The sequence below is a fragment of the Oryzias latipes genome, chromosome 9, assembly GCF_002234675.1.
Source record: "Oryzias latipes chromosome 9, ASM223467v1".
Taxonomy (NCBI): domain Eukaryota; kingdom Metazoa; phylum Chordata; class Actinopteri; order Beloniformes; family Adrianichthyidae; genus Oryzias; species Oryzias latipes.
In genome coordinates, this window is record NC_019867.2 from 14905305 (window position 1) to 14929815 (window position 24511).

Below are 24511 nucleotides of genomic sequence, written 5' to 3' on the forward strand. Positions count from 1 at the left end.
AATGGCTAAACTGGGTGGCATGACTTAAGGGCCTGTGGCTGTGTGGAAGAGTACCTCAGCTCTGTGCAGGTACACCCAAAACAATTTGCAGTAATTGAGACTGTATCCTAAAAAGGACAGATGTTTTCAGAACACCCATGTGGAATATGATCTGGATGCCCTCACGCTGGTTTGTCAGATTCTGACTGATCATTTTAAGTCAGTTAAACTGCCTCCACCAGAAGCAATAACTGTACTTTCCCAGCAAGCACTGCACAATCTCCCATAAGACGCTTATGGTTGAGGGCCATGTGGGGTGTTTCTCCTTTCTCCCTCATCCACTCCTTTTGTCCCCCATTCTCATACACATTCATCCTCCCATCCCCAAGGGACTCACCTGTCTGTTGCGTTCATCCATAATCCGTGTGATCTGAATCTTTTTCCTCCCCATCGTCCCCGTCTTTTTCTTTCTCTCTGCTTTCTAAAGAACTTTCTTCTCTCTCTTCTTTCTTCCTCTTGTCTCTTCTTTCCTTTCACTTTTCACTTCCTTTTAGTTGTCTCTCTTCTGCTTTGTATTTGCTCCAATCAGCTCAAAGATTCCAGCATCTGTACCTGCAAGAGAGGGAAAGAGAAGGGATGGGTAGAGGAGAACAGAATAAGCGTTAAAAAAAAAGGAAGTACGGCAAAATGCTGAGAGGAAAAAAATACAATAAAGTGGCATCATGGCAGCCACAAGGGAGGGTGAAGAAAGACAAAGAATCTGTCAACAATGTTGTGAGAATCCCTGTATTTTTTCCCGTCGATATCATGCAAATCATTTCTTGCACTTTTTTTTTCCCAGACACAGAGTATGAGAGGAGACAGCGCTGTCAGGATGTTGCCTCTTTCACAGAGAATTTGACAGTGTTTTGGATGTGCCGCTAACTTAAATGCTCTAATCACTGACTCTGTAACATTATCTCTGTACTGAGAAATACATTTTGTTTCCTCCCATGCAACTGCATGGTATTGTCAGGGAAACTGCCTGGCACAACTTTTCTGTGCTCTATCTGTGGCCCGTCTCCAGAATGGCAGATGTGAAGGAACACAGGTAAAAAAAAAAACAAAAAAAATAAACATTGGAGTTATTCTTTTTAGGTTTTAGCAACAAATATCTAAAAGGATAACATGGGAAAAGTGATTATTATGTGACACAGTAAAAGGATATTTTTTAAAGACATCAATGATAGAAAGATTTTAATTCAGCAGGAGTCTCTGTATGTCAGTGGAAGCATTTAATGGCTTGAGCTTGAGTGCAAAAAGTTGCACGAACTTGTGCATTTCAGATTAGAGGCCACGCGCTTATGGCCTGGACTCCAAAAGTGAGGAGGGGAGAGCTGCTCTAAAAATTATGAGTGACTGTGAGTCCATGGAGCCATGCACATATGTGTGTGTGCGCACATGTGTGTGCTCTCATGGCGAGGCTGGCTAAGGCAGAGCTCCAGTGCATCTCTCAAGAGTTCTAAAGTAGGCCAACCCAATCTATCTCAGGGAGGAGCAGTAGAACTGTTGTTGTGTTTTCTTTTGACAGTAGAGGTGATAACGTCCCTCGTTATGCAAATGAGCATCCCATTATTTAAGCTCAGTGCAATGCAGGGGAGCTGTCAGTGCCGTCACATGAAAAAAAAAAAATAAAAAAAGAAGGAAAAAAAACTCCATCTATCCTGCCTTTTTTCTCTACTTTCCCCTTCTTCTTTCCTCTCTCCTTTCTGAACCAGATACCCGGCACCTGGCAGCACAAGCATCAGACATTGATGTGGAAGACGACACCGCTTCACCAAAAGACATGTCAGTCTCAGTCTCCCTCTCCATCACTCTCTGTCTCTTTTCTCAAACACCCTTGCTCTTTTCCTCACTCTCTCGTATTCTCTCCTTCTCCACACATACCTGCACATTATAATGCACTTCCTCACCCCCATTTTTTCCCTCCCCTAACCTGAATCCATGTATTTATTGGGTAACATGCATGAGGAAGCATAAGAAAGAGCTAAACCCCTGAGGTGAGTGCAGCACATTGCAATGCACTTGACCTTTTTGCGCTAGATAGTAGGACATTGATAATGAAAGCTTGTAATAGAGACATCTAGGGATACTGTTGCTCTTAGTGACAGAGCTTGTGGCAACAGCACATGACTGCAGATCTTTCAAAGTGTGATTCTTTGCTGTGCCACAATTATGAAATAGTCCATTTGTAGCCACATTATTATATTTTCTAAGGAGGGCCAACAACACATCAATTATTGTGGGTTTTTTTTCTTTCCAAAAAAAAAAAAGTGCCTGTCCAAAAACTTCCATCACATGAAAGCTGAAAACAATGCAGGACAATACTTAAAATAATGGTGAAATGGAAGACAAAAACACTTCCTGAGATGATGGTTTGGAATACACCCACTTATGGAAGAACTGGGATGCGAACACAAATGCATCGTTTGGCAGCTGGGACAGCAACCAGACTTCACCAGTGATAATAAGATCTAAAATAACTCTGTGGTAGCTCTGACGAGGCAATCCAAAACATTTTAGCATTGCTCTGTGTAAACACACCCATCCTTAGAAAGAAAAACAAAGAGCTGCCCTCTAGAACAAAAAAAAAGAAATAAGGATGTTGTCAGACAAACTGGGATTACAAGCCAACACTAAGGCGCTTGGCACAAGACAGGCAGACAAGGATATCAATCAAGCCAGCGCACCTCAATCACAAGCTGACAGCATCATCCCCTCCCAGTCTTTGTACTTAACATTACCCGGCCCGGGCAGCGCTCCAAAGAAGGAGGCGTTACCTCCATGATCCCTGCCTCCTGGCCTCCACCTCCTTCTGAGTCCACCCGCAGCTCACTAAGCAGGGCTGAAGCTCTCAATGTCAGCACCCGCTAGGGCAACACCTTAGGCCTTACGTAACGTTAACACTAAGATTAAGCTTGTGTCCTGAACATTTAATCCCTGATTCTGGCTCTCAGCTCCAGCCAACACTGCCTGAGGTGAGGTTTTGCTGCCACTTAGCCCCGTGGTGTGCCCTCCCAAGCACACTCAGCTCCCCCATCCCTTTTCATCCCTGTTTCCTCTGCCTCCTCCTACACACATAGACATGCCCCCCCCTTTCTTTTGTCACCAACCCCCCGCCTTTCCTCACACCCGCCCCCGTCCCATATGAGAGCCAGCTCCTGGTTAAGAAGTGAGTGCCCACCTCCTCATTGGGCACCTTTCCCTTTCCTTGCCTTGTGGTGGATGGAGCATCATTTAACTTAACAGATCAAAAAATCCAATTTAGCCTCACGGCACCAAGATGGAAAACCAGAGGGAACAACAGGAATCAAACAAGAAGTTCTAACTGAACTTGGTCAAGCGTCACACCTCTGCACTCTTGATTTGACTGTTGTGCAGATCAGATACCTGAGTTTCAGGAAAGCAGGAAGAGAAAAAGAAAAACCTCCAATATCTGTACAAAAACAAGGCACTTTTGAAAGCTTTTCAATCAAATAAATGTAAAAGAATACTGCAATAACATGGGCTAGCTAAAAACAATGAGGAGGTTGGCATGGACAGTTGCTTGGGTCAGAGATGGATGGAAGAAAAACACTTGCTCTCCTGCTTGTATTTCATCTTTGAGTTTTAAGCTAAAGAGGTGACACTGAAAGAGGAAAAGAGTGGTGGAAAAAAAAAAGTTAAAAAAAAAATTTGAATGAGGAAAGGGAAATGGAGTGAAGCATAAAGAGGGATCCTCTGAACAAGCACCATGCCTCTCCAGGGGGAGGGGAAGAGCTGTACCCACGACCCTCCCATCTGTTAAGCAGACGGATGGAGAGAGCGGGAGAGAAAGACTGGGGGAGGATGGGAGAGATCGAAAGGGAGCAGAGATTCAGCACATATATCTAATGAGCATTTTCTCTCCGTGTCTCAGAAGTGTAGCTGAGAGGACAATGAGAACATACACACTCAGAGCACCACAAGGCTTGATTCTAGGTCGCCTCTCTCCCAAGTGTTTAGTCACTAAAAACTAATATACAGCACATGGTGCTTTTTCACATTCAAAAAGCTGTCTGCAGGGTTCTTGTAAATGTGGCATTGAGGACAGATACTGAAGGCGCCTTCTTTCAAAGAAGCGTACAAGAAAGGGGATATTTCACTTATATCCATGCTCAGGACTAATTCATCATGTTGAAAGAGCTTTGTTTGTGAATGAAGGAGAACGGTCTTGAGCCCTAGTTCTAAGAACAAAAGTTGCGCTCGGCCAACTGATGAGACATTCGGAAAATTGTGCTGGAAAAATGCTAAGAACGAAACCAGTTCTCCTGTAAATGTGCTGTGTGCAGACTTCTGCTGATGCTGCTGTTCTCAGACCCAGATTCTACATGTTATAGCAAATTGGGGAAGGTGATTTATCAAGACGGAATTGGCAATGTTTTACTAAGAAAACCCCACCTCGATACACTGTACATCTGTAGGACATTTAAAGTTTGCATATACTGTGAATAGAATGTGTCTGTGCAATTTGTACGAAAACAAATAAACCCATACGCTATACAATAATTTGATCTGATGATTTCTAAAATACTGTGTAGCCATTTTAGTTCCTTGTAAAGGAATTACTTGGAAATTCTTTTTCCCCTTTTGGTCATGTTCTTTTTCAAAGACCTCAAATGCAGACGGATATGAGGGGGAGTCAATGAAATGTAAATACGTGAATCAGATTCCATAATTTTCAAACACTAAATCATATTAAAAACATTATTTTTGTCATCACTGATCAGGTCATGTACGGAATACTGAAAAAACATTACTCTCTTTAAAAAAGATGAGGATAAAAAAAAAGTTTGCCACATTATGGTGCTATAACACTCCTGCATATTGGAGGAGATTTCATTTTCTGGGATATTTAAAGGATTTCTCTTTGTGATTTTTGTTGTCGCGGTGTGTTTACATCTGTGCTTGCTTCTGATTTGGAATTATTGGTAAGCATCAGCGTTTTAGCTCTAACAAGGATGGAGAAATACAAATAGGAGCAAAAGACGGATCTAGCAAAGGCGCTAGTCAATGGCCGAGGAGGATAGAACAGGAAAAATATGTACCAGGTCTCATTGTGCCCCTAATGTCATTACAGGCAGTGACTCCTCTATGTGGCACGCCACACTCCCCATCTGTCAGAACGAGATAGGCAGGGTGACGAATGGCTATCACTGCGACTTCTCTCAGCCCCCACCACCCCCATGCCACTTCAATGTCTGTATCTTTTTTTGAGCACTGGGGGAAAAAGAGTGACCTAAACCTGGGCGGTAGCCCACACGTAGGTGGGCCTCCATGGATCTGAATCTTAGCAGATATTAGGGCTAATTTAACATGTTAGCAGCTAAAGAGATTAGCAACGTGTTCATCTGGGGATTAGAGTGATAGTGGTGGATCATCTTGTAATGTGTTCATTCCTTTTTTTATCCCTGTGTGCATTGTAGCTCAACTTAAATTTCCGAGGCTGCAGTAAGTCTCTGTGTGTGTGTGTTTCTCAGTGTGTGTTGGATATGTCTTCACTTGTCTCCCTACATTAGATCACGGTTTAGTTGGATCATTAGTGAGACAGAGACGGTTTCACGTATATTCTATTTTAAATCTCTATGTGCCCTCAAACTGAGGCACCTGTCTATTGATGAGGAGAAAAGTGAGCCAATAGCCTGTGGTTGGCAAACATTTTATACTTTCAACCAAGCACTCATAAATGTGATTGACATTTTGGAACAAAGTATGCTGTTATAAAAAGCCACTCTACTGCCACTAGATGTGCTCTCAGTTCCTCATCAACCCCAGTTTCTTAACTTCAGACTTTAACTTTGAATTTCCTTCATTTTTACGTGGATCTGATTCTATCTGCAGCGTTTTTACTCCTCTTGTCCTGAAATCTCGCAGCTCTGCTCTGTGGTCTTGGAGGACATGGAGGCAGGAAACATACAAACAAACATACACATAGAGCTCAGGGGAAGGATGTGACAGCAAAAGAAAGACAATCAAAGGTGCTAAAGGTGTTTCCTTCCACTAATCAGTTGGTCCACATAGCATAAATAAGGAATCAAAACTAAACTGACACTTTTTCCTTTATCTCCTGCAGCAGATGACAAAGAAAAACAGAGGCATTACGTTCTCTGGAAACTAAATCCTAAAACATAGTTCTTGTTTTTGAGCATTTGAGAGTCTTGAAGAAAATATATAATTTCTTGTTCAACAGAAATATAAATGGTTTAAATAAATTTAGAACAAATTCATTCTGCAGTTTATATTTTATAAAATATGTAGGTGTTCTTTTTGAAATAAATAAATTTGAAGAAGCAAAGAAGTGTTTTGTATGTTCAATATTTGTAGTATTTTTACAATTAAATATTTTTTACAATTACATTTATTTTTATCTTTTTTAAGTATGTTTAAAATAAAGCAACCATATGATTTCAGTGGAAAAAAACCTGCTACAATTGCATAACTTTATTGTACAAACCCGCCAACATCTTTTTCTGTCAGTCACTGCAAAAACACAGCTTGATTTGGAGATTATTGCTTTTTTATGCTTCACTGGGATACATGTTTATAGATTTAGGCACTGAATTATGGGACGAAGAGTTTTGCCTGCCTGACTGGCAGTGTCAGGTAAACATAGCGATGTGGTAGAAGAGAACGGCCGTCTGCCTTTCGTTTGGTCAGCTGTGTGCTTCACTCAGCACCAGGAAACACAGGCCTTGGGCCGTCAGAGCAGAAACAGAGACAGGTAGCCATCCGTCAGAGCCAGTCTAGAGACAGGTGAGAGCCATCTTTCCATAAGCCAATGCTGACTTCCCCAAGGACAAAATGACTGGGCATAATTTGTCAAAAACCCCTCTTTGAAAGAAGGCCAGGAGCTGTAAAGCTGCAGCTGCTAGACCAGAGGCAGACGAGCAAAAGGCCATAAGGAAAAGTCAAATAAACAGGAATAACTGGAGAGGCTAACTGCAGTGGTTTAGGGGGTGTTCTCACAAATGTGAGCAGCTTGTTGCTGTGACAGTGGTTTTAAGCCATGAGTAATAAAAAAATAAACTCAGATGACCACAACTGCACAAATAACATTGTGCATAAAAAAAGAGAAGAGGAGAAAAAAGGAGAAGCAAATGCGAGCCATGATTTGGAGAGGCCCCGGAAAGGCTACAGTGAATCACCATTTAGAGGATTTTTTCTTACCATGGCAAGAGAGTACAAAAAAGCAGCTGATAAAAATCAAGTGTAAAGCGGAGACTGAAAAGATGATCAAGAAAACAAAAGAATAAAGTGAAAACGGCCTTTCGGAGTGGAGTGAAATTGGAGGTTTTAAAATGGTGTTGAATTTGGAAGTGGTGCTGATTGCGGCTGTGCACACATCTGGTGTTTTCAGCACAAATAACTTGACCAAGTTTCACTTTATCACCACTGTCACAGCTTCTTTCACTTCTGCGTCTCACCCCCACCCTCCCTGTCGCTCGGCAGTCACTGAAAATGTTGCCCTGTGAGCCGTAGGACCCAGGTGGAACCCGACTGCTGATACTGGGGGAACAGGAACAGAAAAATTAACAAACACGTACAAATGAACAGTTCCACTCACAGAAGACAAGGCTCAGGTGAAAAGATAAGTCGTTTTCTGCTTAGCTATGATCATTAAACAAGCAACACCCAAATGAGCAATAAGCCATCGCACTGAGATTGCTGCATGAACCCTTCAGTAAGTGTACCCAGCCCCCACAGGAACAGCCGGGAGTCATGTCACTAAGAACACAAAGCACTGACATATTCACCCAATTATGTACTCTGCCGAGTATGACAATGTCTCAGGATGTTAGCGATGTTCTCCAGTGGGGGAGAAGGGCAGAAAGAGTGTGTATGTGTGTTTGTGTCAGAGGTTTGAGTATGAAGCTAAGACCTCATTGCTGCATGGGCCGCACTTAAACTTCAACCCTGTCGCCCAAAAAAATATCTTCGTATATGCAATTAATTTGAAGCAGGAAATATATCGCGAGAAAACACAAGTAAAGGGGACGAGTTGACATTTTTGTTGAACAAACATTTAAAGAAATTGTTCAACAATATTTTAACCATGAAAAGCCCATTCTTTTATTTCAATTTTTGGACCGAAATGGTTTGTGTTATATTTATATATTCATTTCCTCAAGAGTAACTTGTTTTTTACAGCTTTCTTTTTAAAATGTTTTGTAGTGTCTCCTAGCTGTTTCTCCAAGCCCCCCTTTGACCTGATGGATCACCTAATTGGCACAAAACTGTTGTGCAAGGCAGCCTTTGGTTGGAAGCCAAAATGGGAGCCAAACAATACACTGAGTTAACGTTACGCAAACTTTGTTTCAATGGCAATGTCATGAGACGACGGAATGTGTCAGAGTTCAGGAAAACTGCTGTATGTGGGAGAGACTATCTCTTTTACTTGGGTACTTTGACCTCTGTTTCCTTGCAAAATTTTTGAAATGCATTGCATGAATCTAGGTTATGTATACCATTTGGAAAAATGCTATCTACGGGGGACATCTTGGAATTGTTTAAACCAGACTCTTCCCTTTTTACATTGACAAAATAAGAGTCAATGCAACCAGCCACTGCGGAGAGTTTCTGCTCTAAGGAGGTCCTTCCCCCATGAGTTTAGAAACACAGCCTCCAAAACAGTTATTATGTCATATCTATAAGAAAATGCAGTTTTCTTCTGAAGAGACGCAGATTCTCAGCAAGTCTTGAGATCCGACTTTTCACCCTGCACCATATCCGCACCAGACATCATAGTCGAGACAATCCAGTGATGATTTCATCACTCCCCCATCCTTTACACTTTTTCTTTGCCACAATATTCTAATCACCCTAATTAAAAGCTTTGTTCATTTAGAAATCTCTGATGACAATTTGTTTCACTCTACCCTACAGCAGTGGTGGCGGTGAGGAGAGGAGAATTAAATCTGATCTTGTGACAGCAATTATTAAATGCTCCCTCCTGGCCTCAATTAGGGCCTGCAGGCTAATGCTAACGTGGCTAACTCTGGCCTTTTCCATCCTTAGTTTTGGTTTGTCACCGTTTCCGATGTGTGCACACACACAGCCTGTGAGTGTCTTACAGCTGTGTGGTTATGGAAATGTGGGTTCACTTATTGGCTGTTATTTGCTTTGCATGCTCACTGATGGGAAGAGGTGCACACAGTGATTTCCCTTTTTGTTTTCTTTTTTGTTTTTCCCTTTTTGTAACCAAGTCAGCATATGCAGACTGGCAGATCTAAGAGGAAGTTGTTGAATATAGATGTTCTTTGTCGCACTAGCATCTCCAAGTTTGTATACCGTAATGAGTGTATGATGTAAAGAGATTTATTTTTCAGGTAATGGCAGTCTAAAGCTAACACTGTAACTGATGGAGCATCAATAGCACTCCCTGTTGTAATGGCACTCCAATAGGATTACGTGTCATGGTCGCAGCCTTGCTGAGCTGAAATGAGAGCCACAGCTCTGCTTTGAGTCCATGCATCGTGTGTGGGTAATTTGTGGATAAGTAGAAGGTTGCACACTTCAACAAGGATGTCCTTCATAGATTCGACCTTCTGATTTTCCTTTTTCTTCTTTTTTTTCCCTCCTCCGGTCCCTGTGCTCTGCAAAGAAACCAAGTAACCTAGATCACAGAGTACAGGGAGAGGGGGACTGTGACAGAGAGAATGAGAAGCTGAGCTAGAAGAAGAGTCTGAGCAATAAAAGAAACACCAGCTCTTAATGCCATAGAAAATTGACCCTACCAAAACTAAAAAAGACAAATCTAAAATTTAGCAGAATGATGTCAGTTGGTCTTTTATTTTTTTATCCCTTTTTTTTTTAACTTTCTGTGGTAACCGCAAGATGACTGAGCTGATTATTGGTAAGGATTGTTTCTCTGTTGACGCTGAGCACCATTAAACAGCAATTGTGCCACTGGTAGTGTTTATTTAAGAAAGGCCGGTTTAATGTTTCCCAGCACTGTCTCCTCACCACAGACACACACACACACACAAAGACAGACACACACTTACAGTGTAAACTTGAGACACAAGCTGTATACACTGCATTTATAATTTATGTTACCCCTTTGCCTTTTTTCAGGTTCAATTCAGGTGTCTTCAAACATGAAGTAATCAATTAAAAGGGATATGCATTTGAAACATCAGGGTTTGGTTGTGAAAAGTTATGCTTGAACACTAAAAATATGAATCTTTTTCAACACATCAACAGAGCACTTTGAGTCTCACAGCGGGCTACAGTTCCCAGTGGGGAGCCGGTGGTAGATTGCATCAGGCAGAAGGTTGAATGCAGTGTGGAGGGCGTGTGGCAGCATACGGTACCTACAGATCAGCCTCTGTTTAGGGGAGTGGCCCCACCAAGGCTCGAGCCAGGCCAGACTTGGTCCAAGCCTCTCATTAGTCATCGGCTGGGTGCCGCGCTCCTTTTTGGAGTGGTTAAGGGGGGACTGGTGAGGGTCTGGCAGTTCCACTGTACTCCACTCCCAGCACCATCCCAACCCGACCTCATCAAAGTGAGCGCTCGTAATTTGTCACAGAAAGCAGCCAATTAACATATGTTAGGGGAGGAGGGAGGACGAGAAGAAGGGAGTGAAAAAAGATAGCGTGTGATTAAAGAGTCTGCACAGCTGCAGAACATCAAGATGGCAAAGCGAGGTTTGAAAGAGACCTCAGACCCAGTAATCTGATAAGACATACCGTTACTTAAACCCCATATGCAACAGAGAGTTGAGAAAAGAGAATGGGGAAGAAATATAAAGACAAACAAATATTAAATTACTACTCTAAATGTTTAAGTTTTGGCAAAGAGCCTTTTACTCTCTAGATGTGGCTGCAGCAAGAGCTGCTGTGTAGCACACAGGCGACCCCAACTGCTGAAGTAGTCCTGCTGTTTGACCATTCTCTATTTTTAGCCAAACGCTCACCATTGTGCTTGACGTAACTCACACCTCTGGTAGAATCTCCTTTATTTTTCTTTTCAATGCACTTTTTAACTCCTTTTCTCGAAGAAAAGTTTTTTTTTTCAGTCTTCATTTATTTTTCTGTCACAAAGTCTCAGACAAGTTGCTTACATTCTGACTTGTTTGTTTGCTTTAAAATTCTTGCTCTTCATGGTTAGTTTTTTAACATGCTGCGTGCTTATTTATGCATGTATGCAAGCCCGTGTACGAGACTGTAGGACTGCATGTCTGCGCGAGTGTGTGCATTTATATGTCTGTTGTTGTTGATGTTGTTGTTGTAGGAACATCTTGTGAAGTGAGTCGTGTGATATTCTGCCTTGTTGTTGCACACGGTGGCAGGCTGAATGCATTAGAATCGCACACCGATGCCATTCTGTGTTCTGTCGTCTCTCAGCCACCTCTGCCTTGTCTCTCTGGCGCGACTGATCACACGAGTTGACAAGCAAGTTTGGATTTTTGTATGCGTCGCCATCCTTCACTATGTGGGCTTCAGTTTTTTGGGAGAGGAAAACATGGGAGCAGAGATGAGAGCAAATTTGAGGGATTTTTTTAAAAATTCCATGTGGGGGGAATTCCCCTCATCAGGAACCTGACTGGCTCTGTATTTCTAAAACACCTGTAAATTATGTGATTAAAGATCATTATTATGACTTCTCTCATTGGAAAAACGTACTTTCACCTAAATCAAATAGCAAAATGTAAACGTAAAAACCCCTTCAATAGCAGAAAGCAGAGTCTGCTCTGTGCATAAATCATAACTGTTTCTCTTTTCCTCCTCTTCCCCTTTCCTGCACTCTTATCCTTGCCATCAGAAGTATCGGACATGATTTATTTATTTTCCCTATTTGGGAAATAAAGGGCTAAAGTGAAGGAGCAGAGAAGTGAAGGAGTAGGGGGAGGGAGAATGGTGGACAGAGGGGACAGTTGAATGTGGTTCATGAGACTTGCTGCTTGCTCTTCTCATCTGTTTTGCAAGCTGGTGGTTCAGTGAAGGACCATGTACCCCCCACCCCCCCACCCCATCCCTGAAATCCCACTGCTGCGAGCACAGCTGCATCGTTCACATAACCTCGCCTGCTCCCCTCCCCTTTACTTTAAACCCCACCACCGCCACCACCACACACACGCACACAAATGATAGTAGAGCACGTCTCCCTCACAAGGCAAACAGCTTCTTCACGCACATAGACACAAAGTTGATGTGCACACATGCATGAGCACACCGGACAAACACACGGAGCAGCGGGCACATTGTAGTCCTAGATCTACTTTTAGTTCTTCGCTTTATTATTATTTTTTCTCATATAAATTCCTTCCCCTTTTCTACACGCGGAGGAAAATTCCCCGGCCTTATGACCCACTGTGGGCCTGAGAACATACAGACACACTCACCCACACACACTTGATCACTGTAACTACAAACTAACCGTTTTTCTCCTTTGCAAGTGACCTGCATTACAGCTGTGTGTGGGAATCTTCGGGATTCTATATGGGGACGTGTGTTTGGAGGAGTGTGAGAATGTGCACATACCTGCACGTCATAATTCACACTCTGAATGGAAACATGTACATTTTCTGCTGGTATTATGTATGTACATATATTCTGTTTGTGTGTGAGCGTGTGTGTAAGCAGTGGAAGAGGGAGGTGAGTAGCTTTGGGCTTCTGCTGCGCCTACTGTGCATTATCCCAAATAAACAACTCATTACACGTGTACTTAACCAAGGGGAACCAGAGAGCAGTGGAAGCTAATCCCCGGTATCTTTACCAGCATTTCTCGTCCTATTAGACTAGAGGAGGGAAAAGCCCAAGAAGGTAGGCCGCTTTGTGCACCAAGACTAAGTGGGATGCAAGAGAGAGTTAGAGGGAAGAAATGTATTTTAGTTAACTTCCCACAAGTTCTGCTCTTACTTACAGTAACCAATTTGACTATATCCTTCTTTCCCCTTCTTCCTCTCCCCTCTATCTTCTCTCCTTTCAGCTCCCAGTGGGTTTTGCATTGCTCTTCCTTGTTTTCGACCATCTCTAAGAACTGGGTCATCAACAGATCGTGCGGCAGCATTTTGAATAACGTTAAAGAGTGCAAAGAAAGCATGTTCTTACTAGGAGAACAATCCAAGGTTTCCTTAACATGTAGCCAGCTTATCAAATTAAGCTGTCAAGAGCACATTAATAAAATGCGGCACAATTCCCCGTGCACAGAAAGGGAGGAGGGGGAAGAGGGACCCTTCATTTACTCTGTGAAGAGACAGTCCACCACGGGCAGTAATGCTTTTCAAAGACTCTCACTCGCTCTTTTCTGGTCCACTCATAATATGATTATGGAGGCCATGTTATGAAGTGCTAAGATGTAAAATGTCACTCATTTAGGCGGCAAACAAAATCTTAGGCTTAGATGCAGCAGCGCTGAAACTCAAATTTTCTTTTTTTTTAACTTATAGACTAAAAAGCATCTACAAAGGCTATTATGCGGTTTCTACAGTAAGACAGTTTGGTTCAGAGGTTCGATGCCCTGTTAGAGATAACATGAACAACTAGAAAGACACTTTCCTGCCCCTGTAATTAAAGCAGAAAGAGGAGTTTGACCGCCAATAATCCTTTTTTGAAGCAAATAACTGTTAAAGCATTAAAAGCTTGCACTGCTATAGGTCAGGTCTCCTCTCGCTGCTAACACCTTTTTTATTAAATGCTATGTCAATCCATGTAATTTCCTTTTCTTTCACTGATTTAAAGCTAAAATCATCCATTCAGAAAGCAGAACATATAAGAAAGAAGTGGGGCACAGGCAGAATGTTAGCACTGGCAGCTCTGTTCACATGGCATTTGCTTGAGACACAGAAAGGAAATTAACAAGACAACTCGGCTCACAGATGGCAAAGAAGAGAGAAAATCACCCTGTGACCTTACTCGCACAGAGTACATGTCAAAAACTGCAGCTCTCAATTTCAAAAACCTCCTTTTGTGTTTCCATCGTAACGCTCCTCTTTAAGAGTTTCTCTTTGTGAAGATTAATGTGATAGATGCGCCAAAGGCTTTGCCTGCGTTACTGCCAGCCCTTTAGTATTTCACTCCAGAAGCGGCATTCCTAGCCCGCTTAATAAGCTTCCCATCCTGTTTTCTCGGCCCTGAAGGGGCTGCTCACCCGTAGCCTGGAGTGGGCCAGCAGTTTGGAAGGATGGATGTGACGTAGAGGAACTGGGACGTTGCTGGAGGGAGGCTGGAGCCACGACAGGTATCCCCCGTACTTCCTTAGCTATTTATAAAACCATGAGTCCGGGACTGGGCCAAAAATAGGAGGGAGGCCATTTTTATCCATAATGATAAGAGCAAATAAAGACATCCTTAGTCACAAGTTCAAATGTGCACACAAACAGGAACAAAGAAGAATAAAATCCAGCTTTGTAAAGAGCAAAAAGTAAAACCGATGTCTAGAGAAAAAGTCCATGCAGACTCAAGAAAAACACAAAAGCCCATATTAAAGGTAATTTTTAGAGTATAGGCTAGGTGAAACTATTCTCCTCAGTATCATTTTTTTTTTTGGCATTGCAAAACAAACTCACCTCTTTCCTCTCTCCCACTCCTCACCCTTTTCACCTTGCTCTATTGTCACTACACAGTGTGTCTGAATGTGAACCTCACCCACACACAAGGTTATTTGTTTTTCCATCGGGTCGAACCACAGTGCCAGGTGAAAGCATCTATTGGCAGGATAAAGAGAGTGGCTGGTGTGAGATCACAAGGCCCCACTCCACCCAGCTAAACCTTGAAGTGAAGCGACGGGCTGGAGTTTCAAACAAAGTGCCCCCTCATTCATTATACATGCAACTGCACTGAAAATCTCCTTCCGCCACACCATCTCTTCTCCCCTCACTCACTGTCTTCTTCTCCCCGTTTCTCCAGGCCTTTCTTTTTTTCACTTACTCCCTCTCTTTTCACTTTGTCCCCCCTTTTTTTAATTTGAGACAAAGCATCCCATAAAGTATGAATAAAATTAATGACATCATGAGCTGTACTTTGAAAGAGCCACTGTGGGGAAAAAAGCCATATATCACATGGCAGAAAGAGCCAGTGATGAAAAAGAGGAGGTAAAGAAAAGAGGGGGAAATCATGAAGAGAGCAGACGAGTACAGTGGACATTGTCCCAGCCAGCTTCACTTTGCTGCTATTTCATTTTTAAGCAAAAGAGTTTGAACGCAATATTTTCCTTGTTTTGTTTCCTAGCTGCAACATCTACTCAATTTCTTAGCGTTCTCTCGACCCTCTTGGACATCCATAGACGTCCTCAACAGGTCTATGATGCACATTCTTTGACAGGCTGGCCTTTGGTGTGGGAACGGCACAGATGACAGTGGAAAAGAGCAGTCGTGTGGACTTTGGCAGTGAAGCATCTGTTTAAGGAGTGAGTCCTGCGGACAAGGGCGAGCTTTGCGCCGGGGATTCTCGAGCAGATCTTTTTCTGGACGACACTGACAGCAATTTCAAAAAAGTGGAATTCCCCTGAAGTCAAATAAAGCGACTGAGATCTGTTGTGCTCAGTCTCTGCATATTTTGTGTTCCATTTATTGACAAAAGCAGCATCCTAGGAAAACCTGACTGGCTGAAATTACTGCAAATTCAGTTTAAACACACACGTTCCACTAAAAATACTCGGTGTCACTGTGACGCGCGGCAGCAGCGGCACAGATTGTGGCAGCCGAGAGAGGAGGGACTTCAGATGGATGTGAGCTTGTGTGAGGCCACGGCACAGAGCTACCTCTGTGTGTCTCACTGGACTCTATTGCAGAATGACTTGGCTATGTTGCAGCTGTGACAAAGATAAATTACAACCGCTGGAAGACATTTTTACATTTTTTCCTGCACTTTCCCCCCCTCAACTCTCTCCTCACCTCTTCTTTGTTGGCATTGGGTTTCTTCCAAATGCGTCCCTCACCAAAGAGAAACGGCAAATGGGGATATAGGAGAGGAATATCTCTGTCTGACAATACTCTACTGTCTAGAGTTCCCCTTTAAGAGTTACAGGTCAGCATTAATGTTTTACGTGGAGCATGCTTTCTGTCACTGCTGTTAAGGAGATGGACAGGCAGAGTTTACCCCTCAAATAAAATGATAAAACGTACTTAAAGTGTCAAACAAAACACTCCTTTCAATGATTTATAAACCTCCTGCTTGACTTTGCTTTAAAATGTCTTAGATTTGATGCCAAGACAACTGTTTTAAAACAGACAAAGTTTAAACAAAGAAGTTCCACTTTAATCCAAAATGTTTCCCTTTGTCTTATCATTTCAAGATTTCTGCTTCCCACGCTCCTTCCAGCCTTCCAGGAACCCTGCCCAAATATCTGAGAGAGCAGGCCTCAAACATGGTGAGGTGTTTTGGGTGTCTCTTTAGGTGGGCTGCAGCTGACGATATGATTGTGTGGTCAGCAGTGCTGAGCACAGACCACCCAGCAGGCAGCAGCTCTAATAATGACCAACAGGGCAAGCAGGAAACAGGAAACAGGATGAAGAAGGCAGGATATCCTGTTCATCTAGATCAGCGTGTTAAGCATGACATAACAAAAGCATCACTCTTTAATAAAGAATACCTGATCGGAGGCCAAAATGTTTGTCGCTTTGCCTGACTAACCACAACCCACACGTATATATTTCTGTCTATACTTTTCACTCTACCTCATTTTTCATGCGTATCTGTCTTCTCACTTCGCCTTTCCAGCCCCTCATATTGACACTGTTTTGCAGACTGCTCCATCATCCACGACATCAAATCCTACCCTCTTCAGTGCGAGAAGAAAGGAGAAAGAGAAAAACAACAAGCATCTTTATTTGAATACACACACATCAGCGACAGCCTCACAAAACCCAGACAAAAAAAAGAAAAAAAAAAGAATTCGAGCACGAACAATCGCACAAACACAAGACCTGAAACTTGAACATGAGCAAGCATTCGCACACACCTCCCAGATGCACGACTGACAGACAAACACGCAGGGAACCAGCAAACACTGAGCACCGCACAGCCAGAAGTCGATTTTATGCAGAAATATTCTATAATGTGTTTTACAATACAATTAAACATCAAAGGCTAATATATTCCGCTGTGATCTTTAACACCCAAGTGAACATACCCCATACACCCCCTTTACAGCAGACTGAGAAAGTTGCTGAACGTCACTGCTAATTACTAGATAGAGACAGAAGAATTCTTTGTATCGTTATGCAGAAAACAGGACATATTCAAATATATGCATTGAAGATGCAAAAAACAAAAACTGTGCAACTTACTGTTTAATTTTTTTGCATTTTATTATTTTGTTTTTGACCTTTATTTAAGTTTAATAAGTAACTAAATGTCTAATAGAGTTCTAAAACCATTTAACTTATATCAGTATTTTTGCAAACGTAAACTGGAAGATGTTTGAAACAAATTTATTTAGAGGTTGGTAAAGTTTTCATTTTCATTATAAAATCTGCAGATAGAAAAACAAAGAGGCCATACAACACAAATAGGACCTTGTGATTTGACCGGGAGATATGAGACCCTGGAATAATTATAGGGCAAAATAAATTGAATTGCTAGCAAAACAAACAATCAAACAAAAACAAACAAAATAAAACAAATAAAGGAAATATCTGTATCCTTATTTTTTTAAATTTAATATACAGCAACAAAAATATTCCAAATTACAAATTAAGGTAAACAGTTATGTTTACACCGTTAAGGAATCTTCTTAAGTTCTCATTTCATATACACATTTATGAGCTAAATATAATTGTCCACAATTGACCCGTCTATTACCTGTTCATTTGAGCCAAAGGGCTTGAAGTCCAATTACAGTTCTTCAATATCTACCTCCAGATCTTGCCAACCGGCAATCTGCAAATGAATGTTTTACTGAGTAAACTCTGCAAACCCCTTCCAAAATATTTGAAACCATTAAAGGAAAAAAAAAAAAAGTTAAAGGCTCAGCAAAAGCGGCTATTAAACTATTTGCTGTAACATAAATACATTTGATGTCTCCATTAAGAGTAATGTTTCCATAGATCTGGTTTCTAAAAAGCAGGGAATCCTAAAATGCATCTTTTGTGCAGTCTGCACTCTGAAGCAGAACACTAGTATGATTTACCTCTTATTTTATTTATTTATGCCTTTTTTAATTATTAAAACTTGAAAGAAAACTTGTTTTTTACAGTACTTCAATTTTTCTTTCTCTATGTCTCTGTATACCAGTAAAATAATGTATGGGCTTTATAATATAAATTTAGGGGCAGCATATTAGACATATAAAATTAAATAAAGTCTGTCCAGAGCTAATTTTGCCTCAACATATTTAAAACACATGGTAGAACTCTCACCAAAGTACACAATGTGTTCCTTCCCCTCACTTAACTAAAGCTTTACTGAGCCCCTGGTGTACAGCAAAGTGCCCTGACAATCGGCTCAATGCCCCAGCCAATCACAGGGACACGTGACCTCCTAATCCCTCTCTGTGAGAAGGGTAAGAGAGTGTTGTCACTGGTGGTTTTGTGAATCAGCATCCAAAATCCCAAATGATTTGTCAAGAGGGAGAGGACTTGAGAGAATAAGAGAAACGAAAGCAGCGCAAAGCAGATTGGGTGTTGATGCGGACAAGGGGTTTAAAACTGTTTGTGTGTGTCAGGAGTGGGGTGGGGGGGGATAACAGAAAGAGGGAGAGTGAGAACATGCTTTGGTCCACCGACCGGTGTGTGCGTTCGCGTTCAGCATGCGTGGATGTGTGTGTGCGTTCGTGAGGGGTCTCTGAGATTACAGAGCTTGGCTGACAGAGTCCTCTGTGTGTAATCGTGGGTCCACATGTGAGCGCTCACCTTCCTCTGAGCGGATTAACCTAACGCTAAATCCCAAGAGAGCAACAGGCCAGACAGGCCACACAAAACAACTTCATTGACGATGGTCAGAACAAGGAAGGCCGTGCCAAGGGATTTGGAAAATGTAAAAAAAATATATTTTAAAAAGTTTCATTCCAATAAAAACTTAAAAAATCTTAGTTTTGCATTTAATTTAAATACACTTTTTGAGTTCTGTTAATTCCAAGCAGAAAGCACTGAGTGACCTCATGAGAGCAGTGCGCCTTGGTCAAGTTTCTCCCCAACAAAAAATACTTTAGCAGAAAAAATAAAACATTTTTTCCCCCAGAATTTTAATAAATCATCCAAATCTCTACTTCAAAAAGCTTTTTCTAACCTCCAAATCGTTTTATATAGAATCCTTTCTTCTAGTTTTCAGAAAACATTGCTGACTTACACAAGAAGTCTCTTGTTTTTAAATTGTGGCGTTCGATTAATTGGTGCAGTTCATGTGTAAAAGAACAGGAATATAGAGATAGACCTTCATGTTAATATTAATGAGCATAAATTAAATGCCATTATCTCATTCTGGTCCACTGTCGGCTCATATGGAAAGAAAATGTGCTGAGGAAATGTTACACTTTCACAGCTCAACTCTCAGTTTTACATGCAAATTTCAACTGTGGCCCTTATGTCTGCAGACTTCAAATGCGATTTAAATATTTTCCTCTCTAAATATGAAGCCTGAGTATTGTTGCCACGAGTTTTTTGTTCTTAAAAAATCTATGCTGTAACAAGTTCAGGTATATGCCAGATGAGGCTTATGCTTGGTTGTAAAAATGCCGCATTTACAAAAAGTCAATCTCATCTGAAAAATCAGAATAAACTCCAGTTAAGCCTTAATAAGCCAAGCTTCCTCTAAAAGACTAAAACACTTTGAGTCTCCGCTCTGCGTGCAACTGCTGCAGACGTCAATTAAACTTCTGAAATATATATATATATATATATATATATATATATATATATATATATATATATATATATATATACATATACATATATATACATATATGTGTGTATGTTTAATTTGTGCAATAACAGGATTATAATTACACTTTAACACACTAATTCGGATCTGGCCAAGCTCCATTGACAGGCATCTCAAAAGTATTGCATTTCTATGCGCAGGAGCTTTTATAAAAAAGTTTAAACTTCCTCACTTTTGCTTCATTTTTTGTTTGTATTTCATTTATTTAAGTGATTTCCAAAATATCTTCCTAATGTGTTTTGTCCTAAGTTATAAAGTAGACTGTTCCAGGATGGAGAAGGACTGCATTTTTAAGTCCTCAAGTGTAACTTTTGAAGGTGCTTTTCCTGAGCGCTCTAAAAAAAAAGGGGGGGACGTGCTGTGTGATGTTGAGGAGCGCGTGCAGGCAGCTCACTCCGTCTCTCTGTGGCTTTGGGACTGTGCGCCTGCATGTGGACATGGAAAAGCTGCACAAGGTCGACTCCGCGCCAACATTCCTTTAAACAGCACGCTAAACGGTAATAAATGAATTCTGGATGTCACCTGATGTAACATTACGGAGCGGCACCGGTCAACAGAGGTCACAACAAATCAATGCACGCACTTTCTGTACGACTTTGTGGACGAGGCAGCGCGCATCTAACGGGACCGTTAGGATTTCTGAAAAACAATTGAACATGTGACGCAAAATACTTTTTATCCCCCTCTACCTCCTTAAGTGGCAAGTGTGTGTACTTACTTCCTTTAGCCTGAAATCTTCTCCAGCTGAAGATAGTAGTGGGGAAAAAAAAGAAACTTAAAAAAAGCGGTCCGCCAGCTGTTTTGGCCCGGCCGTTTGACAGGAAAGCTCGAAGCCGCTGCCGGATGAGTTCGCTGAGGCGCACTTAGAATCCAGGAGCGCAACTTAGCAGGAGACGGTGCTGGGAGGACAAAAAAAAAGTAACGTGCGTGCGTGATAGGAGTCTCTCTAATGTCAGAGAAAACTACTCTCTTTCTCCCTCCCTCCTTCTCTTCTTTCTCCCTCCCCCTCGTTGGTCTCCCCCCCTCCTCCTCTCTGATCGGACAGCAGCGAGGACGCTTCGCCTGTTCTGTTCGCGAGGTGCCGGTGAGCGCAGAGGGTCTCGGTGGAGCGGCTGCCGTGGAGGTGGAGGTGGAGGCGCAGGCGCTGCCAGTGAAGTGCCGTGCGTCTGGGGCTCGACGGTGATGTGGAGAGGCTGCTTCCGTTCCTTCCCACAATTCCGCCCGATTGTTTCCCTAAAGCCCTTCTTCTACCGGCGAAAGGAGCAATAATCGATCCCATCCATCCCACTTTTTTTTTACTCTTAAAAGGAGGGGGTCTCACTTTTCTCAACTCTAATCAACGAGGGCACACACTTCTTTAATCTGATCTCTTCAGCCCAAATAGAGGACTCAAGTCAGAGCAGTTTACATGAGCACACATAGCAAATGTAAAAGTGTAGGCTAATTATTGAACTCATGAGAATATGTTAAAAACAACAATTTGAGTTCCTTAATTATTTATAAACTCTGAAAAAGTGGGGGAAAATAGAGTTAATAATATAACTTTTTAAACGTTTTTCCCTAATTGGTGTATCCAGGCAGAGCTAGTGCATTGTGGGATACAAGACTTTGGAAGGGTGGCCCAGGAAAACAGCAGAATTGGAAGCCATTATGCGGCGTGCACACCTGGCGAGGATTCGCGTTCAAGAACGCGCTAAACGGGTATTCTCAGCCTGGGCTGTTGCTCCCCGATACAAGTGCATGTACTCACAGTTGGAAGAGGCATGGTGCGAAATTTGGACGTGGTGCAAATATTACACATCTTGCTCCAGAATTTTTCTTTCACAGATTTATTCCGATATATATATTTTAAAAAAACGGTTGGCATTTTCATGTTTTGAAAAGGATGCTTCCCTCACGTCACTCTCAAATCGGAGTCCCTGGTTTGTCAAAGTTCAACTGGTTTAGCTTTTGACGGTCGCACGTTTTGTTTTTTTAAAAACTGACTCAAAAACGTACTTTTAGAGAGTATTGAACGTAGAAGCCATAAATATACATATATTTGAGTTTACATTGAATTCTTATTGGAAGTGGTCACTTGAAGGCATGTTCCTGAGCCCAGCGTAAATGTAGCATTATAAATCAAACGATCCAAAATGTGTATTTCGAACTGTTTGATTAAATTCGTGCTTCTTTAAGAATTTGCAAATTGTATTGATCATTTTTTTTTAATATCCGTCAATAATGATACTAATATTGACACAAAAGTTTGGGGTGGAAAAAGCTTTCTGCTGTGGGGGCTGCTGCCCCTCTGCTCTCCTGTAGCTCCGGCTCTGACAGTCTCAATTAGGAGACCAAACTAACTGGAAAATAAAACTTGCAGTTAAAGTGATCTGCTAAAACCTTTTTTGGCCATTTGTTTGAATGTTCCCTGCTTCCTTTCAAAGCATGATCTCCCTCTTAAGAAAGTGGCTGCCAATCATCCTTCAGGACTCTGTTATCTCAGCCAGATAAGCCCAGATACAGACAGTAAGCACCAGGGAATTACCAAGCCTTCATTCATCCAACCAAAAGATTTCAAAACATCCACTCTATTAGTGTGAAGATAACAATTAGAACAGCAAGTTTGCCACTTCAGATAAGACACAGAAAGGCAGAGCAGAGGCTTTCTCTGGAGAGATGTATCCCAGATAGAGTTTGTAATACCAGAGTTTTATTAGGCTCATATAATAGAGATTCTGTATCATTTTTGAGATTATAAGTGGCTGCTGTGACTGAACACAATCAGGACTGATTTCAATCACAAATACAAAGTCACTGGTTTTGCCAAAATGAGTTGTTCTCTCAGCCACCCAGTCAGTAAACCAACAAGTCCTAGGAAATGGCAGGACAACAGTTAATAAATAAATCAAGCTGGCTAATCTGCTTGACGGGCGGACTTTACAGCGTGTAACTGAAGTCGCTGGTGTCCGATGACTCTGGATACCACCTTCACATCACCTGACCTTTTAATCTTTAACAGCATTTCCTCTGGTACACAGGCCTTCTATGATAATCAATAAGGTATAGTCTGTTTGACACCAAAGGGTTCGTGAATGCGGCATGGCAGATATCAGTAAAACGATAAACGGGAGCCACTGTGAATCCCTGAGCATGTAGATTCCACACGAGTTTTCCTCTCAGACCTCTTAGTGCGCTCGGCAGGTAACGGTGTTGACTCCGTCGCAGACATATTGACACAAACGGACGGATTTAGCGATCGTACCACATTTCCCCTTCCTCTTTCGTACGTGTCTTTGCTCTCTACGCAGTCTGCCAGCAGTTCATGGGAGAGCTCCTCTCAGTGTTCACGATGCTTCAGGTTGTCGTTCGCTGGCACCTGGGAAGAGAGGTAAAGCAGGGAGGTGTGAGGAGACAACGGATGAGCCTGCCAGTGAAATGGTTACTTTTTCCATGTGTGAACACACACTTGCATGCAGTGAGCACTATGTGTGTATACGTATGCACACTTCAGGATCGTATGAATTACAGAGGAAATAGAGATAAAGTACGTTGTGAACTGAATACATTTAAATAAGGAAAAAAGAAAAAAAAAATCAGTCCACAAGGCAATGCAGTGAATCATGCATATTCATATGAGACTCCCTGACTTGTCTACTGGGATAACCTACAGTGAAAGCCCACTTGCAGCTTTATTAAATGCATATACATTTAATATTATGTTTCTTTTGAGTGAATATCTTTGAGGAAAACTTGCATAAAAGGAGAGGAAGCTTGAGTTATGGACAGTTATGTGACTTTGTATTAAAATTTCAAATTACAACATGACTCTTATTGCCACAAGCATCTGGCCAAATTATTTCCCTCCAATTCTAACTGCAGAAAAACAGTGTTTTATTTTCAGAAGCATGTTTGCAAGTGTGGGCTGCATCAATGTCTGAAAGAGGAAAAAGTTCTACTTCACAGTTAGACAGAATAATTATGCATTTACAGCATGTCACAGTGTGTAAACACACACTGCAGACTATTGGGTAAATGTAATTTACCATGAGGTTTGGCGCACAAAGAGAACAGGGGTAACTGCAACTGGAGGTTAAGTCAAACAAATAAGTGCGGTTTGCTGATATTGATCTGGCTTGGATAGTTTTTTAAGGCCCTCCTGGCAGTCAGTTCACAGCATGTGTCTCTCACACACTCACACCCACTCAGACAGAAAAGCGCACACAGACACACAAACCCAAAACTTACACGCGTCTATATCTGTACAGTACGGTTTGCCCGAACATGTATGTGTCGCTTTGGTAGAGGAGGGGAAAAGAAAAAAAAAAAGAAAACATGTCTCTGTTAAGCAACAGATAAACACAAACACATTTCCAGGGCAAACCGAAACGGCGCAGGCTCGGCGCAATCTGTTGTCAATCAAACTCACGTGAAAACACAATCTGCCTGTCACAGTAGATGATGTTGTCAAGCACCCTGTCACACTGCTCCTGAGAATTAGCCAGCTAACACAGAAACACCACAAGACACAAGTATGTTTTTGTTGTGTCGTGGTTGCGTCTGAGGATGCTCCCAGCTTTATCTGGTATTTACCGATTTCAGTCATTCTTCCTGCCTTAGCTCCCTAATGAATTTAGGAGGCGTTTGGTGTTTTGCAGTTAGATTGATGCTACAAT

General features: G+C 41.9%; 1 protein-coding gene across 20 annotated transcripts in view; it reads right to left on the reverse strand.

Annotated features, from left to right (window-relative positions):
- mef2c (myocyte enhancer factor 2C) overlaps positions 1–24511 on the reverse strand; it is a 68602-nt gene that overhangs the window by 37106 nt on the left and 6985 nt on the right. For 17 of the 20 annotated variants that reach the window (XM_011479274.3, XM_011479271.3, XM_011479277.3 and 14 more), the window contains exons 2-4: positions 23101–23214; positions 20575–20755; positions 377–591 (exon numbers count right to left, since the gene is read on the reverse strand). In XM_011479274.3, the coding sequence (XP_011477576.1) occupies positions 377–430 (54 nt within the window). In that variant the 5' untranslated portion in view covers positions 431–591; positions 20575–20755; positions 23101–23214. Of the gene's footprint in view, positions 1–376; positions 592–16654; positions 16759–20574; positions 20756–23020; positions 23040–23100; positions 23215–24511 lie in introns of those variants that run through there. The other 3 variants (XM_011479270.3, XM_011479269.3, XM_020706001.2) reach the window with 3 other exon arrangements.